Below are 18,380 nucleotides of genomic sequence, written 5' to 3' on the forward strand. Positions count from 1 at the left end.
AAACCCAGCTGCCACGCGAGTAAACGAACCGGTGAGATGCGATCGAATCGTTTAAGAAACGAGCAATCCGTAGAATAGACAGGTCAGGATTTCGAAATGAATGGATATATATGCATTGCTTCATTTCCTCGTCATCGTGGAACCTGAATAAATTCGACCCTTTCGACGAGAGCAGAAGATTCGTGTATGATTCGCTTGGTTTGCATAGCGATGACTTTTAGGGGATAATATAGATGTGGTTCACGACGGTCTTTTTTTATCTCGAAATATCTCAAACTTTCAATATCACTAAAGAATACAATTTGAATCTTTCGTTCCTATATGCTCTAGCGCGTGCCTCCGTCATCGTCCTCGTTTTGCCCCTTTTTTCAACTCGTCCCTGGAACCGCTGGTCGGGAATGGAGGTTAGAAATAGAACCTCTCTGCATTTCGTTCTTTTGCCAACTACCAGGCAGAAGAATCTCTGCTGAGTCTAAGGGAAATATTGATTTATTCAATAGATGAATTACTTTTTAAATCAAATAATAGACGGCTCTCAACTGCACAACGCTCGAGTTGCTTGGAACTTAAACTGACTTCCTCCTGTGCTCCTAGGTATTCAAGCATCGAGTAGCTAATCGTAAGGTACTACGCATACTCCAAATACATTTACGTATGAGCAAAACGATCATCTTCGAGGTTTCCAGACCACAAGCATCGTAGATGCGACTCGAATCCTCCGGATAGCACCAGGGACAATAGGTATTCACCGGCCGAAAGAGCTGTGCTACGCACGCCGGAGTAATTCTACACAACCACCATCACGTCTTAATACCCTATATTCCTACCGACCTATCTAAGACGAGTAAACAAGCGATATATATATAGCGAGCGTAAGAAAAGCTATAAGGAGGAATCCTAATACGGACTTCGAAGCATGTGGTTTCCCGTCACCTGAGACAAGATATAGTATAGAGGACAGAAGTTAATACAAATAAACGACGATACCTATATAAACCCTTTGGTTCTTGCTATCTTCAAATCCGACCATCGTTATACGTTGGCCGTTGTCCCATTACAGCTTCGACTGCAAACAAGTATCGAGGGGGACGATAGCTTACTAGTAACCCACAAGCCCTGGCGTCTTGCTCTATCCAAAGGTTCGACCGTCAAATAAAACTACCGTTATCCGATCATTATACTACCAGCGAGAATCCGATAACTCAACCATATTTCTTCCTCCTTGCCCGTATCACGGAGGCAACGGGACAACCCAACTCACCGCCTCCCAAGGCCTTTAACGTCTTGCTTCGCGCGATGCTACCATTACTCTATACATTCAAGACTATATCCAGTTCCAAATCACGATTCATTCTGATAAAATCATATACGTCTATTCGAAATCTATCTAGCCACGTTAGATTAAAAAAGGAATATATCCTTAGTCTCTTCGATGCCTCTCCTCTATACGTCCCAAAACCCCCACCCGAAATACCCAAACTACCTACCTACATCTACTTGCACGACCCCCTACTTAAACTTCCGCTATACTAACTCTCCTCGTGCCCCGCGCTCCTACTAGCCTGTCCCCTCCTACTGACGCCCAACCGACTCATCTCAATCTCATCGCGCGCCCCCGGCTCCTCGACCGTCTGCCCCCGGCCCTCCTCCGCAAGCACCTCCCCGCTCTTTCCCCTCGGCTCGCTTTCCGTCGTTTCCCCGAAGACGCCCGTACCAACACTATTACAAACACCTTCCTGGACGCCCGAGGAGGCATCAATAGCATCAGCGGGCGCAGCGTACGAGCCGCCCACGCTCTCCATGGTAAACGGGCTAGCGGTCGGCGCGTCCAAGATGGCAAGCTCGTGGGGCGTGAAGACGCGGGGCAGGACGAGTGCGCGGACCGGGATCAGCGCGAGAATGACGACGGGGAAACCGACGGCTGCGACCGTCTGCGTGATGGCGAATGTGGCGCCGAAAGCGACGAGTTCGACGGCAACGAAGGTCCATACTGCAGCGCGGCGCGGGATTCCCGCGAGAGGGTGGCCACCGGGAGTTAGGGCGTGGTCGCGGAGTAGGAAGAGTAGTTTAGCTGTGATGCCGTTGCCTTCGAGAGCCTGGTACCCCATGATGAAGAACAGGCCGGCGAGAACGGCTTGCGGGATCAAGTGTAAGACGACGAGGAGAGGGCCTGTCATGGTGCCGAGGGTTAGGAGACCCTGTGCTAGATTCGAAACTCGTTGCTCGACCACGTGCGTCCGCTTGAGAACGTAGTGGCCTTTCGCCTCGCCGTTTTCCTCAGTGTCTGCCTCCAGCTTGGTCACGCACAGGGATTCGGTGTGGAATGGTGCCTGGGGGATTAGTCCATTCGGAAAAGGCAGTCCAAGGATACCTGCAACACCTGTGGTGAGGCCTAGTAGGAACAAGTCCCAGTGGAAGCCCGCAGGTTTACGTAGAGGGAACTCGGTCCCTTGTGCGATAAGCGACGACACTAGTCATCATGTCAGTATATTTCCCAAGTTAGAAAACTCGCTCGACCCATTATACTTAGAACTCACCATTATGGTCAAAATAGAATAGGATAGTGAGTAATATAGCGAAGGGTATAGCAATAAACACATCGCCAACCGAGATATCCCAGAAATGAACCAGCCAGTCCCTATCCGCGGTAGGGAAGAAAGCCGCACTAGTAGGGAGCTTCTCAAGCTCAACATTCTTCATGCGGCCAAAGTGCACGAAGCCAGTGAAGAAGATAACAGTGAGCGGTGTACCGTAGTCCTTAAGAAAGACACGAACGGGGTGGCGGAACAGAGGACTACCACCTAGCTCACCGCACGCATACGCGACCATGAAGACGAGCAGAGCCACCATGATAGATAGATAGAAGGGTGACCCATCGCCGAAGCGCTCGAGTACCTGAATGCCCTTTTGCAAGTAGATAAAAGCGACGTAGAACCCGAAGATATCGCACGGGAACCGCGTCACATATCGCAACCAGTTGCACGAATTCGTAACGGCGAGGATCCAATGGAACCCAAGCGACCAGAGTCCGATCCAACACATGAACGCCAGGTAGTTAGTCCCAGTGGGTGACATGATATCGTAGACGGTACTAGCCCCTACAGTCAGGTCTCGGGATGCTATGTAGAATGTAAGGACATAATCCAGGAGTAGACGTACTAATTAAACACCGTAATAGGACCCGTAACTCCCACGATAACCAACGGCTGACAAGCCAGTATAGCAAACACCACAGCGCCGAGCACCGACGCCAGCAGCACCTCATTCACGCCGTACTGCATATTTGTCTTGGTGAACATATCCAGCGAGAAGGCCAGAGCGGGCAGGATACTAGAAGGGACGTGGTGTTAATCTCTCTCTCTCTCTCTCTCTCTCTCACACACACACACACACACACACACACGCACATTCTTCGATTTCAAGACACAAGTACAGAAGCGGGCGCCAATCAACTTTTCCAGTTCTAAAGAAAGGAAAGGGTTCGGGGACACACATACTTAGCAAAATACATATAAATCGTCGACGGCACAACGCGATAATCCCACGCGTCGCGCCAGTCGCTCCAATAATACGGCACCCGGCGGCGCACGTCGTTGACCATGCCGCGGAAGAGATGGATCTTCCACCAGCTATCAGGCGTATACGCCGCGCGCTGTTCCGCGTCATTATCGCCGCGGCCAGAGGCATTACGCGACGATGTCAGCAGGGAACTCGTCCATTGCCGGATCCTGGCGCTCGGCGACGGGTTAGCTCCAGTTCCGGACTCGGCCGTCCCGCCGTGGCCGCCTCCAGGGGAATGCATCGCCGTCGGCAGGGTCAGCGAGTCTGCGGTCCGCGACATGGCGCACGAGGCGGAATATCCTGATTCTAGTTGATGACAAGTCTGTAACAGACACCGCTAAGACTTAAGACGTTATTAGTATAACTAGTATACTAGTATATAAAATAGGTATTTAGGTGGTAATAAATACCTGCCTTCACCAAGATGTATATGCGTATATGCACCTAGCCCCCTTAACTTGGGTGTATAAGTTAGGTTAGGTAGATAGAGCCGATAAATCAATACGTCCCTAGAACCTAGCTCAATGAAAGAGGCAAAGCAGCAACAATAGATTTGTTAGCTAAACCAGAATATGAATTCGAGTCCAAACGACAACATATCTATTACACGCGTTAGATTGGATGATACCGATCCAGACGCGAATAGAAATAGGCCGATGAATAAACAGCTACTATTAGGAAATATCAGTTAATTAGCCTAGACCGGCGGTGTATTGTTTTTTATATATAGTGTATATTTTTTAAAGGGCTTACAATTATTGGGTTAGTTTTCATGCTGCCGAGCCGCTTCCCCACAGAGAGACTGGGGGGATTAAGCGGGCGAGAAAAGTGTTCCTGAGGCCGCTGGTCGCTGGCTGCATCCGGGGCCGGGGGGTCGTCTGGGCGGGAAATTGAAACTCTTGTGGGCAAATGAGGAATGCCATCATCGGCGTCGTCTACGAAACTCTACTTTGTCTTCTTACATCTGAACTTCAGTCCAGTGTGTCTTGCGATTGTGAGACTTCTATCTACTATTGTACAGTATATGCAGACCGCGGCGGGGTGGCACGCCCCCTTTTTTTTCCCTTCTTATCATTATTTAAATATACATAGGATGAGTTGGGAGCTTCGTGTCATCATATATCATGACGAGAGCCCTCGACAGCTTCTGGCCGGAAATAGCCTCCCGAGCTTATTAGGTCGTATATACACAATTGCTACCTGTCATCCTCGCTCTTAACTTCCCTAAACAATGCAGGGCTTGATGGGGGCTCAGGAGCATCGGGATGCGATGGCGATGGCGATGACGGTGCTGGCGGAGGCCCCGGTGGCGCCTTGCTAGCATCACCACCGAAATACTTAGAAAAGTCGTCCCTGTCATTAAACGGTCGAGGACCTAAAATCCGAACCATATCATCCCGAACTAGCATCTCCTTTCTTAACAATTCCTCCGCAATAAGCCCTATTTCCTTCTTTCTCTCTAGCAAAAGGTCTTTGCACTTCTTATACGCCTGCTCGACAATACGTCTCACTTCTGCGTCGATGACTTGTCCTGTCCCCTCGGAGAAAGGCTTGTAGATCTTGTTGTCGTCGTTGCGGAAGTGTAGCGGCCCAACTTTTTCCGACATGCCCCATTGCGTTACCATAGCCGTGGCCATTCGAGTCACCTTATCGAAGTCGTCACTGGCTCCCGTTGTGACCGTAGGGAAGTGGATTTCTTCCGAGACTCGGCCGCCTAACGTCATAGCCATCCGGTCCATCAACTGCTCGTAGCTCATCAGGTATGCATCTCCTGGCACGTATTGCGCATATCCGAGACCTTTACCTCGTGGTATGATCGAAACCTTGAGCAGCGGGTCCGCATATCTAAAAAACCAACCACAGATAGCATGTCCGGCCTCATGATAAGCTACCGTCTTCTTTTCTTGCGGGTCTAGCACGAGCGACTTGCGCTCGAGACCGCCAATTACACGCTCGATAGCTTGCTCAAAGTGCTGTAATGTAACTGATGTAGCATTGTTCCTTGCAGCTACTCCTTATTAGTAATCGTGTCTACGTTTGTTTGATGAGATAGATCAAGAAACATACCAATGAGCGCGGCCTCGTTTACGCAGTTCGCGATATCAGCACCAGCGAAGCCCGGTGTCAGAGACGCGAGCCGTCCGCTTAGATATTCGATTTCCTCATGCGTCACAATCTTCTTCAGGTACACTTTGAAGATGTCTTTCCGTCCTGCCATTGTCGGGGCGTCAATGTTGATGTGTCGATCAAATCGACCAGGTCGCATCAACGCCTTATCTAAAACGTCTACTCGGTTGGTACCGGCAAGAACAACAACCTGATCAGTAGTGTTGAAACCGTCCATTTCCGTGAGGATCTGGTTGAGCGTGGCTTCTCGCTCATCGTTTCCTCCAAACCGCTGCCCCTCCGATCGGGACCTACCGATGGCATCAATCTCGTCAATGAAGATGATGCATGGTGTGTGCTTTCGCGCCGTAGCAAAGAGATCTCTGACCCTAGACGCACCGACACCAACGAACATCTCGACGAATTCAGAACCGCTTACACTGAAGAATGGCACTCCAGATTCACCCGCAGTGGCTTTTGCAAGCAGCGTCTTACCAGTTCCAGGAGGCCCGGCAAGAATCGCACCACGGGGAATTTTGGCGCCAAGTCTTTGGAACCGTTCTGGCTTTTTGAGGAAGCTCACAAACTCCATGATCTCCTGCTTGGCTTCGTCCATGCCAGCTACATCCGAAAACTTGACTTTGATAGCAGTCTCGTGGCTGAAACGCTTCGCCTTACTCTTTCCAAAACCAAAGATACCGCTAGATCCACCAGCACCGCCGGGACCACGTCGTGAAGCCCAGACGAGCAGACCGACAAGCAATACTGTTGGACCAAACGCTATCAGGATGTTTAATAATGGGCTTTCAGGAGCATAGCTAACGGGAATCCTCTCGCTGCTTGGAATTCCAAGTTCGTTCTGTGCTTCTTCCAAACGCCTTTCAAAAGCGTCAGCAGAGGCGATAGAAAAGTAGTAGTTAAAACCAGGACGTGTCGCAGGCGAATCAGGGTACATAGCCTTGGTCGCATCCCGGTTAAGCTCAACGCGGACTCGGTGGCCCTGAATAACCATTCTTTCAACAAGACCCTTGTCTAAGAAGTTCTTCCTCAGTTCTTGCCATGTGATTTCCCGGCCACTCTCTTCAAACAAGGAATTGTAAAGCCAATACGCAATAGCCGAGCCCACGATCATTGTGAGCCAGTCGTTTCCTCGCATCGGGTTGAGATTGGGGTCAGGGCTTGGAGGTTTCTTGTTCGAGTTGAATCCGTTGAAGCCCTGCTCGCCCTCTTTGGGCCTCTGCTGGTCATTCCCCTGCTCTTCTTTCCCCTGCTCTTCTTGCCCCTGCTCCTTTTGCCCCTGCTCCTTTCTCTCTTGCTTCCAAGTTTTTTTGGAGGATGAGTTGAAGTAGCTAGATTTCCGCTCCTTAGAAAGCTTTTCGGGATCCTTATTATTCAACGCCTCCTGGAACTTTTGCAGACCCTTCCATGCTCTCGCAAGATCGCCAGGGCTGGGAGCCCCCGCCTTAAAGTTTCTAACTAGATCCCGAAACTCTTCAGGTGTTCCCCTTTTTTTAATAATATCCAAGACCTTGCTATTACCCATACCAACCTTATCGGACATTTGCTTAAATAATTCAAACTCCTCGTCAGTTAGGTATGTCCAACCCGGGAGCAGTGGGGACGAGTCATCTTTTTTAGGACGGGGTGTTACTGGCGCGTCACCCTCCGTTGGTCCCGGCGATCGAGAGCTCTGCACTTGGGGCTTCGAATTTGGATTTTTTGGCCGAGGCGCCCCATTTCGACCGGTTTCTTTCCCGTCGTCGGAGTTCTCGGGCTTCTTTTCGGAATAGTAACGCTGTAGCTGGACTGCCCAGGCAGACTGGGAGGTGGGTAGCAGACGCGAGTATCGTATAGTAGAGCGGGCAGAGGCGCTGAGCGAAATGCTAGCGACCCGCGTAAGACCGGTCGACCGCCGCAATAAGCTTGACATGCCGGGCTAGTCCAAAAGCTTGAGGCCGATGAAGGCGGGGGAGATATCAAGGGTCCGTGAAGATTAGGAAAATGTTGAGAGCCGAGTTATCTCATGAGGACGTATACGGCAGCGGCAGCGGCGACGGCAGCGGCCGATATTACGGGCGGGTAGTGTAATGGATTGAAACCGAACAAGTGGTTTATGCCGGAAGGATTTCTAACGTTTTCTGAGGTAAATCGTGTGTTAGAAATCGAAATCGCCTCGCTCTGTCAGTCAAAAAGATGCGGCGGGTGATCATTTCAAAGCTTCCGTTGCGCTAGATTAACCCCAAACAGATTAGTACTCATAAGCTAAGCTATCTCAACTACGTAGCACACGTGACTCATTCGGAGGTAGCGGGGTTTTGACCAAGAACCTGCGGTGCATCCCTTTTATTCCATAAAGACAATATGCACAAAATGCACAAAATGGATATCTTCACGGGCAGGCTGAACCCAAATAATTCAAAGCTACTGGACATACTTACATAGGTCACAGTAGGTCTCAAGTCATCAGACATCCTTTGAAGATGGCATCACAGAAAAAGCCCATTTCAGTCGGGTCCTGCATACTTGGCAGTACAGCTATAGAATATCAAATAACAAAGCTTGGTTCACAATACCACCATAAGGTACTACTAGATCGATTACATTGAGGTCAATAAATATTCGATTGCCCAATAATAGGTAGTTTTTTTTTGTTGCTATTCTAGCTACGGATAACGGATAACGAAGCATGTCGATATTCTCTTGCTACGTGGTACAACTACCTAGTCGTCTGCTACTAGGTACTGTTCAATATCCTTATCCTCTTCGTCTTCTTGTAGCTCTTGGAGTCTCTTCTCCTCGGCATCCAGCAACTTCTTTATCATGTTCCTCTGGCGCTTCCGCGCCTTCTTTCCCCAATCCGAAGCCGTGGTTTCCGCTTGCTCCTCGTCGTCGTCGCTATCCTCAGGTATACCGACTTCGCCGCGTAATTGATTAGGCGATATTTCCGCTTGCTTTGCCTCTTCTTCTGCGAATTGTTTCTCGAGCTGCTTTTCTTGGTGCTTGGCGCCGAGTTTGATGATATACGGTCGCAATAATGCATATGCACCAACGATGATGACTAGCCGAATCCATTCCTTCGCCGTCATAGACGTAAATGACTCGGCGATGTTATTGCTAAAGCGGTCTCTAACCAGCGTATAGAGCTCGGATATCGAATCGAATAGATGGGCGACTAGATCTATGAGTTCCGACATGATGGGCAGATGGCTCTCTTTCTCGTTGTAGTGAAATAGATTGTTCGGCGATTCGAAAGAATAGAAAAAGGGAAAAGAAAGAAACTGGGAGGTGAATTGTTGCGTAATATCTTATCAAATGCCTCAAAGGTATTCGGTAATGGGGCAATGATAAATGACATGCAAATAAACATGCAAATGTACAAGGCTTGTGAGACTTTTTAAGCCATAAGAATGGTTCAGAATCCCTGCTTGCCGCGTGAAATAAGCATCCAAAAGTAAAAAAAGCCGCTTGGTAACCTTGGCGCGCACGGTCCCCTAATATAAAATAGGTACCTAGCGCTAAACTTTACTGTGTACTGCATAGAACTTTAAACTTTCAGTGTCCCAACGCGTCTGACGTAACCGAGACGCGTTTAACTGCCGATTCCTCCCCCCTAAAATTATACAAGTCCTAAAATTTAGACGGAACACCATAATCGGTCATGGCGGATAATTCCGAGGAAGAGGTGCGAGAGGTAAGAGACCACTCTAAAACGATTCTCTAGGAAATATCTGCTAACTCAGTAGTTATAACTAATAGCAACTAAAAGCTGCACTATGGTTCGCTGTGGGGAAGATGGTTGACGAAGAGACCCTGAGAAGAAACAGAAATGTCACTCCCCAGTTTATCGGCGCTTTGACAGAGATGGTCTGGGCTCAAATAGGTATCATCATCACCAACATTCATGAATTCCTAAATTCTATCATAATAGCAACATAGGTAGGCTAACTAACCTATTCCAGAAAACGTTGCGTTGGATCTAGAGAACTTTAGTCGCCATGCAGGACGCACTACCATCAACACAGACGATGTCCTTTTACTTGCCAGGCGAAATCAAGATCTCCATGCCATTATCAAAGATTTCGTGGACAAGCAAAAGGCTTCCAAGGCAAAGGGCAAATCGAAAAGATGAGACCATCTCTTATATCCACAAAGGGTTAAGGTCTAGTGATAATTCTTATTCGCATATTAGCCCAAGACATAAAGAGGTGTGCTTAGGCTATGATCCCTTGATATCAGACCTAACTACATGTTTACCTCCTAACATGAGTGGTTGGATGTCAGTAAGCAATTGTGTAATCATCTACTCGGTTACCCGGGATGAGAATTGCAGCAAGAGGAAGGGCACGGCGGGGACGCCTACATAGGCAGATTTCTAGAAGAACTAGATTTCATCGCAACAGATACCCGCGAGTTTTCTCCATGTCGTCTATCAGAATTACGTCCCTGTTATAATGAGATAATGCCTAATGTCTCTCATAGGTACTAACGACAGTATTAATAGAAATATCATGCATAACAATATCGTGTGGATCTACCTTGTTGGATATTTCTGTCGCCCAGACTGTGTCGCCTACTTTGCGGATGATGGGCCCCGTAAGCGAAGAGTACTTCTAGAGGCGTACGTTGCGTTTTTTTTTAATAAGAGAAGGAACTTCCTCAGCACAACACTCGTCACAATCCCAGACATACCTTATATTTTGGCCAGACCGGTCTTGTGTTCAGCAGTCACATGTTACATGCCCTATATAATATTATCACTGAAAATAAAACAATCTTCTGTAGCTACAGAAGGGGCATTCTTGTTAAGAAGCCAAAGATTATTAAAATACCTGCATTGGATTAAGATATATCTGTCTTTCTTTTCCCGTGCCCCTTACCTATATCTATAAGGTTTATGCAATATGCTTGCTATGTTTAGGAAAGGGGCGATTTAAACTTGAGGCATCTGATCATTATATGATTAAAGTGTATTGAAATGATCCGACTTCGTACTAGCCGGATAGATCAAATCGGCGTAAAAGACCTATGTACCTTCTACCATTAACAGGCTCAGATAATTTGTACGTAGCAGATGTGATAGTACCATAGTGGTGACGCCCTCCCGTAGTGAGAAACGGTGCATTCGCTACATTGGCAGCTTTAACCTATGCACCAATCACATACACTTAGCTCGGCTATATCTGCTAGGCTGAAGATAGACAGTCTGTTTACGATCTCGACAACTTCTCCCTCGCTCGAGGGCGTGACATCCGCGCAGAAGTTGAGGCCCCCATAGGCATTCCATCGTGCCGTCGCGCTGGTAAAGGCATCGGAGCCGGGATCTTAAATCATGGACTCGGTAGGCCATTGATCATCCCCGCGCGCGGCTATTCTTCCCTTTGAGCTTGAGCTTGAGCTTGCATGGCGCTCTAGGCAAAATCGAGGAGATTCTTAAGGAATTACTACTTCATCCCAAAATTAGTCAATCAGATCAATACGAAAAGTGCGCTAGAGAAAGAATTACAACTACCAACTGCTTGCAAAAATAGCTTGCTGATTAAAGCCTAACTAGAAACAGGCTCAGATTATGTTGTTATACATCATGATTTTTGGTAAGTTAGACAAAGGCTACCTCAATCCCTTACTTTGGAACCTCTCCTGGGTACACTCATCAAGTGGCAGCCCGCTTTCCTCAGCTTCTTAGTACTGATTGGGTCTGCTTGTAATTTATCTTTTTACCAAGTTAGTCAAAGCGGTACATGATAGAATTGTCTAGAGAGTGAAAAGCTATAAAGGCTTACGAAGATAAGCCGAGCCCGGCTTGATACTTGAGGTTACTGAGGAGTTCATACTATAGAGTTGAAACCAATACCCTTTTCAACCTCAACATCTCATCTGAGTTTATTTCTCAAAGGTACGAAGTACATAATAATAAAATATACCCCCTTATAGCACCAGACCTTCATTCTCATTGTTTGATGCTGGAAAGGTTAGCTACCTCTTAGAATAATAAGTGAGTGCACACTCGTCAACACGCATACTGTACCGATCCGTGAATAAGGATTTACCCAAAACATCCCTATCCCTAACGTCCACGGCACCTTATCCGGGTAGACAACTTTAGTAATGACATGGGTAACTGCTACAGCAGTTATTCATGATATTGCCCTAGAGCTTTGGGTATATAATACCCACGCCCTTGGAATACTCCTGAACTAGACACGATAGTAGCACTCTCGCACTTGAGGACATAAAGCAGTGGCTTTTACAAGAGTGTCGATATAGACATCAGTCCAATATGATTTCTATTTTTGGAAATAGTATGAATAATAGTCATATGCTCACGACTGCAATTATGTATTAACCAAGTCAATAAGCTGATGACACCAGCAATGCACTAGCTACCACTCAAGCTTCGACGATGATAAAAGTAAAATAGATATATTTATCTATATTGATCTTCAACGACATAAATTTTATGAAATGTCGGGCTAAAGATAAGCTATCAGAGGTCCACTTCCTACGAAAATATTCATAGAAAATAATGAAAGTCGAACAATCGTATTCTCAAATCCTCCATGTAATAAAAGCCGGAAAAAACGAATCCATAATTTTTAAGAAGAGAGCTTTAAACCCCTCTTTGTACTCTAACTTAACTAGGAGTATTCACATGCTGCGAATCCTCCTTTAGTAAAACACCCGATGTTCTTTTCGATACATACCAAGATGGTTCCTTGTTGCGACGGATGAGACGGATGACGATCGTCATTAACTGTTGAGTGTGGCTAGACAGCCAAACCCTGCCCACTACCAAAGCCACAAGCTATGACGCCATTCTGTGGCTTCGTTGGTTTCGTAGCGAATCAGCGACGATATCCCTTCTCTATCCCTGTCGGGACCCAACGTTACGTCGGCAGATCGGCACTAGTGCGACAGGCCATCGTCGAATGAGAAGCTTTCTTGAGGGGGTAGAGGGGCAGTACCCTGCTATAATGGCGCAGATTGGGATAAACTCTGACCGCATTCGTCATCGTTAATTTTCATGTATGTACAAAGCTTTGGATCGAGTAGAAAACTGTGTCTATCATCGGCCTCCCGCTGCAGTACAAACGTGTGGAGGGACCCGAAACGATATCTTTTCCATGTACCTATCCTGAGTAACGTCAATTCTCTTTCATTGACCGACCGCCTAAAGGAAAAAGTGACACACACTTGCTCACCTTAACCCACCTATTATTTCAATCTTCCTCCTTTGTCCCCGGTTTATATTATTGCTACTCCTGCACAAATCTTTTGCGTCTAGACCTTTTCTAACCTATCCCCGGAATCTCTGGAAGCTCTCCATCTCAACTCTACTCATCCTCACCTCACCTTACCTCACCTTACCTCAATTCCCGATCCATTCCACAACGTACTACTCCGTACAACTGCGATTTGATCGTACAGATTAGCAAACAACCGCCATCATGGGCGCCAAAGCAGGTCTCGCGCTCAAAGTAGTTCAATGGTTCATCCGCGGCGTGCAATTCGGTTGCAGCGCTCTCATTCTCGCACTCTTCTCGTACTTCCTCGCGGTGCTTGCTAACCGTAATTTGCCCATACCAACATGGACGCGTGCCGTTGAGGGTATCTCGGGTATCGGTGTGCTCTATACCATTCTCGGGCTTCTGCTTTTATGTTGTCTGGCCGGTCACCCCTTCACCTCTTTCATCGCCATTGTGTTGGATATCTGCTTCATCGGGTCCTACATCTACGTTGCTAGCGCTACTCGTGGTGGAGCCAGCAGTTGCACCGGCACGGTCGATACGCTTTTTGGCACCGGTCGTGCTGAGGACTTGATCGACAATCAGCACCCTACTTATAGACAAGTTTGCCAGATGGAAACTGCTTGTTTGGCCGTCTCGATTGTAGCAGTGTAAGTGTTCTTGTTCCGGGTTGTTCGTATAACTTACTAATTGATATATCAGTGTCTTCTTCCTCTTCTCTGCGCTTCTCGAGGTTGTCCTCGTCCGCCACCGACGTAAGGAACAGCGTTTTGGCCCTAGTCCCGCCAACAACTACACGTCGGGTTACGGCGGACGCAGAGGCATATTCGGACTCTTCCGCCGAAAGAAGACTGTAGATAGCCCAAACCCTAACATCTTGCCTGAGCATACCCACCCAGACCAGATGCGCCAGAGCTATAATACCGAGACTACAGCTGTCGGTCATGAAAATGGGGTGCAAAATGGGGTGCACAATAACAAATTTCAGTATGACGGTCAAGTTGCGTACCCCGAGACCGGCACTGCGACAGCGCACACTACGCCGGCTGGTTACCGTTACTAAGCGTACACCGCTCTTCTAACTGAGAAGTTTGTTCATGAACATGAGGGGCATGAGGGGAATGGTACCTTTTAAGAGAACGATACCTATGTATGAACTGGGAGTGATACCCTGCACGGGATTGACATATGGGATGCTGTCGCTCGCTGCTTTATATGAATCCTGATGAGATTGCTAGACATGGCTGGGAACATTGTGGCGGAATCGTAATGACCGTGTTGAGTTTCTTAATCGTCTACTATGACGCATGTAACGTAAAGACTCTTAGCCACCACCAGCATTAATTTTGCTTGGCTGGTATGAATATAATAGAATGAAGTTAAATAAGAAGCAAAGCATGTTCATCGTTTGCCGAATAGACATAAGTCGAAAAATGATAACTATAGTCGTATAAATTCGAGGTCATCTAAAGAGTGTCAACGTAAGATGTGAGTCCAGAGAGGGTATATGATGTAGATAACATGTCGAAGAGAAAGGGGGAAAGGGATATGCGAGGCTATTGTAGAGGGTTGAATTCAGTAGATATTAAACTACCAGGTAACTGGATCATCATAGAGGCTCTAGCATGCAAGTATGCCTATCGTCAGAAGTTTAACCAGTTCTATTAAGCAACTATACGCTCAAAGTCCCCTTCGTGCTCGGCACCTCGCCCTCCTTCCCGGGTATCCTAGCAGTAGCCTGCTTGATCGCAACAGCAAGGGCCTTGAAAGCGCTCTCGGCGCGATGGTGATCGTTCTCGCCCCGGAGGCAGTCGACGTGCAGTGTGATGCGGGCGCCCTGGGCGAAGCTCTGCAGACAATGCGGGATCATCTCGGTGCTTAGGTCGCCGATCTTCTCGCGCCTGAGCCCGAGCTCGACGACGCTATACGGCCGGTTCGATAGGTCGATGACGGCGCGCGAGAGCGCCTCGTCGAGCGGCGCATATGCCGATCCGAAGCGTGCTAGACCCGTGGCGCTGCCCAGCGCGTTCGCGAAGGCGTATCCAAGCGCTATGCACACGTCCTCGGCGGTATGGTGATCGTCGACTTTGCGATGTTATTCTTCGTCAGCGGATCTTCGTTCTTTCATCATGTCATGTTGCTGGGCGGGCTCGTACTGTGGAGGTCGCCCTTGCACGCCAGGGCTAAGCTCCAGCCGGCGTGCTTGGCCAGGGCGTGGAGCATGTGGTCGAGGAAACCGATGCCTGTGTTCACGCTGATGGTTTGCGATTTGCTGGACTGACTGGCATGGCTCTCGGCGACGGACGTTAGTAGGCGGGGGTCGGTATGTTCAGGAAATGCCCCGCCATCGAGGTTCAGAGCCAGCTGGATTTTGGTCTCGTTGGTGTCGCGGGTAAACGCCGCCCATCGCGGGGTAGCTTTCTCGGAACCCATTTTCGTTTAGGTGTGTCGTTTGCTCCCGAGTTAATCAACTTCTTAGTTTTCTAAGTTGCCAATTACTTGGGGAGAATGTATTAACTTGTAATTTTTTTGATACGCCGAGGATCGGCTTATGCAAAGGCGAAAGCTATAGCGTCAGACGATTGACCAATCATGACAAAGCTAATTGGTTCGATTTAGGGTTTTCTATAGCGCTACAGTACCTCACCTGTAGGCCACCATAAGGCTTCTGCCGATCAGTGGGGCATACCTACTATAACGTATATTCTGGCCAACCAAAAAAAGCAATAAAACATTCCGTTAGCATTTCTATTGACCTTGATTGGAGTAGCTTCGAAAGCTTGAGGAGCCGGTTCGGGGACTCAAATATACCGACGAGTCTTCGCGGGAGATCCTTCGTAAGCTCTGGCTATGTCTAAAACCAATAGCTACAAGCGTCAAACCCTGCGAGGGCAAATAATGGTCTTCGATGCCTACCCTGTTCTTTTGGAAATACCGCTCTATTTAGGTAAATATGAACAACGTAGCCCTTTACGACGTCGTATACTCGAACACAGTCGATGAGCGGACCGTCCCGAAGACCAGGGTATTGAGTTGAAAGCAAAGTCCATGGCTTTAAGTTACGCTTTAAGCATAATTGCCGATGTTTGGCAGCGGACAACTTGTAGCTAGATTACCGCTTTTGCCTTTCGCTTTTTGGTATTATGGTGCTATTCTTTAAGATTCACGTTGCCGTCCATCCTTGTCTTAAGCTGCATATTCTGTCTTAGAGGCGCTGGAGCTAGAGCTATTTGTTAAATCATGTATGAAACCCACAATATAATATTGAGGCTTCCGGTGAAATCGAATAGCCAATGAGGGATAGGTAGTCTATCCAGGATAAGAGGAGAGGAATATTTCTCCTAGAATAAGACTCGTGCGTTAACGGGAAGTTGACATGAATATTGGGCATGTTGTGTGTTGTGTGTCGTGTGTCGTGTGTAAGCTAGCTACCATTTACCAACTTGGTATAGACATTAAAAAGGCATATTTATGTGCTTAGATGATAAAAAATAAACATAAACATACGGCTTCAACTTCACATTTATCAGATGAAGTTAGGTATATGAGTTCGCAACTAAACAGATGGCGGCTTATTAACCAATTCTTTTTCCTAATTGAGTAAGTGGGTTGCGTTACCTGTGTGCTTAGCTTATCTCTTATCGCTGATAAGTAAAAGTACAATTTTATTTCTACAATCTGCAGGTCGCGCCAAAGTCTTCAAGCTACATCTCGTCGCATCAGAACTTCTGTAAAAATGGCGCCTTCGAGAACAAAAACAGTCAAAAATAAACATGCCGCGAACAAATCCGGTATAAGTTCCAGCAAATCGTCAAAAGGCGGTCCGTCAGATGGCATCGTCAAGTCAAAACGGAAGGGTCCGGTGCTCTCGAAGCAAGTAAGAGGGAAAAACATTCCTGACCTACTGAAGAAGAAAAAGAAGAGGGTCTACTCGGAGAAGGAATTGGGTATTCCAGAATTGAATATGGTGACCCCGGTCGGAGTTACAAAGCCTAAAGGGAAGAAGAAAGGCAAAGTCTTCGTAGACGACAAGGTACGGCCAGTTCGCATGTGGTTATTCCATTTCAGCCAACGAATTAATGCTAACATGTGTCGCTGCGCCAATAGGAAAGCATGAACACGATTCTAGCCATGGTCCAAGCCGACAAGGATGGGGAGATCGAATCCAAGATGATTAAGGCCCGACAGATGGAAGAAATCCGCGAGGCGAGAAGGGTCGAGGCAGAGAAGAAGGAGGACGAGAAAAAGGCAAAGCTCGACGAGACCAAGGATTCGCTGAGGAGAAAGAGAAAGAGGACCAAGCAGTCTAATGAGAACGACGACGGTGATGGAATCAAGGAAGTCGCATCTGCTGGGACCAAGGCCACCAAACCCAAGAAGAAGAGGGTATCGTTCGCCTAGGAGATTTTGAATGGGAATATGAATGACTGGACGGCGTTTTGGCGTTGATTCGGGCCACCCCCGAGAAAATACGAGCATTGATCGATAAGATTAGCATCAAAGCATTTTCGTGATACCCCTAGGACGAAATTAATACGGCCATTACTATGTGCATGGGTCCAATCAAGCTACTCGAGTTAGTTTATCATACAACTAGAAGATGGTTCCAATCCCAATCGTATTACCTCCTCAAACATACGCCTTACGCTCGGGATGTAGCTTAGAAGGGTATGCGAACCGACGGCATAGCCTTCCACTGCCGCCAACATGATTAACATAGTCGTCGACCCTGCTATATAGCACGCTTGCGAAGAGGTCCATTAATAAATGACTAAGTAGCGATTTAATTAAGCTAAGCGCTTCAAAAGCTGCGAGTCAATATAGGTAAATAGATAAGTATGGGTAGATGCTCATAAAATTGGTGAGCTTAATGAGGGTGGATTCGAGAACAATGCAACTCTAAAATATAACGAGCTTTTCCACCTAAGCTCAAAATAGGCCTCGATGAGGTGTTGGAATGTTTTAGAAAGGAATCAAGTATTAGATAAGTTTAAGAATAACTATTCGCCTGCTTATTGTATGGGCGAATGGTAGGTGTCATAATAGATATGTTTTTATTGATTTATTACTTTCTAGTGACAGACTACGGCTGTGGGGTTGAGAGTATCGTTATTATCTAGATTTTTAGTATGTCTCGTTGATATTCTTGATATTTTTCTAAAGTTGTTTAAATGAACCGAGATATTTGTTTCTAATTGACCTGTTATCCGGTGGTCGACGCCGCATTACCAGCAACTTGGGAGCCTATTTGAGAATCTGTTTTACCTTGCCGTAGGGCGCTGTCGACTTCTTTTTTAGGGTCCAAAAGTGAGATTTAACAAATCATCAATACAAACCAACACCCGTATCACAACTACTCTTATTGTAAGGTGGTACCCTCCCAAGCAAGTATCACCCTCCTTGATTAGAGAATGCCAAATGTAAGAAAAGAATTGATAGCTTGGTCAAATTTAGCACACCATGTTTTCA

At 47.2% G+C, this 18,380-nt stretch overlaps 7 protein-coding genes across 7 annotated transcripts; 3 read left to right on the forward strand and 4 right to left on the reverse strand.

Moving 5' to 3' along the window:
* Positions 1-1,347: 1,347 nt before the first annotated feature.
* F4817DRAFT_78397 (HCO3 transporter family-domain-containing protein) lies at positions 1,348-4,191 on the reverse strand. Its single transcript, XM_049307887.1, has 5 exons — positions 3,976-4,191; positions 3,498-3,904; positions 3,160-3,330; positions 2,538-3,091; positions 1,348-2,470 (listed from the first exon to the last, which is right to left on the reverse strand). Exons 2-5 carry the CDS (start codon positions 3,839-3,841, stop codon positions 1,530-1,532), a joined length of 2,010 nt encoding a protein of 669 aa, XP_049163407.1. The 5' UTR covers positions 3,842-3,904; positions 3,976-4,191; the 3' UTR covers positions 1,348-1,529.
* Positions 4,192-4,705: 514 nt separating this feature from the next.
* F4817DRAFT_78400 (ATP-dependent metallopeptidase Hfl) lies at positions 4,706-7,687 on the reverse strand. The gene is made up of 2 exons (XM_049307888.1): positions 5,629-7,687; positions 4,706-5,569 (listed from the first exon to the last, which is right to left on the reverse strand). Exons 1-2 carry the CDS (start codon positions 7,595-7,597, stop codon positions 4,758-4,760), a joined length of 2,781 nt encoding a protein of 926 aa, XP_049163408.1. The 5' UTR covers positions 7,598-7,687; the 3' UTR covers positions 4,706-4,757.
* Positions 7,688-8,273: 586 nt separating this feature from the next.
* Positions 8,274-9,100, reverse strand: F4817DRAFT_323241 (DUF1531-domain-containing protein). Its single transcript, XM_049301487.1, has one exon. The coding sequence runs from the start codon at positions 8,859-8,861 to the stop codon at positions 8,388-8,390; it is 474 nt and encodes a 157-aa protein (XP_049163409.1). The 5' UTR covers positions 8,862-9,100; the 3' UTR covers positions 8,274-8,387.
* Positions 9,101-9,139: 39 nt separating this feature from the next.
* F4817DRAFT_323242 (kinetochore component CENP-S-domain-containing protein) lies at positions 9,140-10,534 on the forward strand. Its single transcript, XM_049301488.1, has 3 exons — positions 9,140-9,358; positions 9,424-9,547; positions 9,627-10,534. Exons 1-3 carry the CDS (start codon positions 9,326-9,328, stop codon positions 9,794-9,796), a joined length of 327 nt encoding a protein of 108 aa, XP_049163410.1. The 5' UTR covers positions 9,140-9,325; the 3' UTR covers positions 9,797-10,534.
* A 2,458-nt stretch (positions 10,535-12,992) lies between these two features.
* F4817DRAFT_78459 (uncharacterized protein) lies at positions 12,993-14,356 on the forward strand. Its single transcript, XM_049307889.1, has 2 exons — positions 12,993-13,561; positions 13,614-14,356. The coding sequence occupies exons 1-2, from the start codon at positions 13,113-13,115 to the stop codon at positions 13,972-13,974; spliced, it is 810 nt and encodes a 269-aa protein (XP_049163411.1). The 5' UTR covers positions 12,993-13,112; the 3' UTR covers positions 13,975-14,356.
* F4817DRAFT_78465 (IGPD-domain-containing protein) lies at positions 14,262-15,918 on the reverse strand. Its single transcript, XM_049307890.1, has 4 exons — positions 15,828-15,918; positions 15,605-15,778; positions 15,068-15,459; positions 14,262-14,996 (listed from the first exon to the last, which is right to left on the reverse strand). Exons 3-4 carry the CDS (start codon positions 15,342-15,344, stop codon positions 14,584-14,586), a joined length of 690 nt encoding a protein of 229 aa, XP_049163412.1. The 5' UTR covers positions 15,345-15,459; positions 15,605-15,778; positions 15,828-15,918; the 3' UTR covers positions 14,262-14,583.
* Positions 15,919-16,541: 623 nt separating this feature from the next.
* On the forward strand, positions 16,542-17,959 carry F4817DRAFT_323248 (uncharacterized protein). The gene is made up of 2 exons (XM_049301489.1): positions 16,542-16,944; positions 17,019-17,959. The coding sequence occupies exons 1-2, from the start codon at positions 16,648-16,650 to the stop codon at positions 17,310-17,312; spliced, it is 591 nt and encodes a 196-aa protein (XP_049163413.1). The 5' UTR covers positions 16,542-16,647; the 3' UTR covers positions 17,313-17,959.
* The last annotated feature ends 421 nt before the right edge of the window (positions 17,960-18,380 follow it).

This window comes from Daldinia loculata (assembly GCF_022478755.1).
Source record: "Daldinia loculata strain CBS 113971 unplaced genomic scaffold F4817scaffold_2, whole genome shotgun sequence".
Taxonomy (NCBI): domain Eukaryota; kingdom Fungi; phylum Ascomycota; class Sordariomycetes; order Xylariales; family Hypoxylaceae; genus Daldinia; species Daldinia loculata.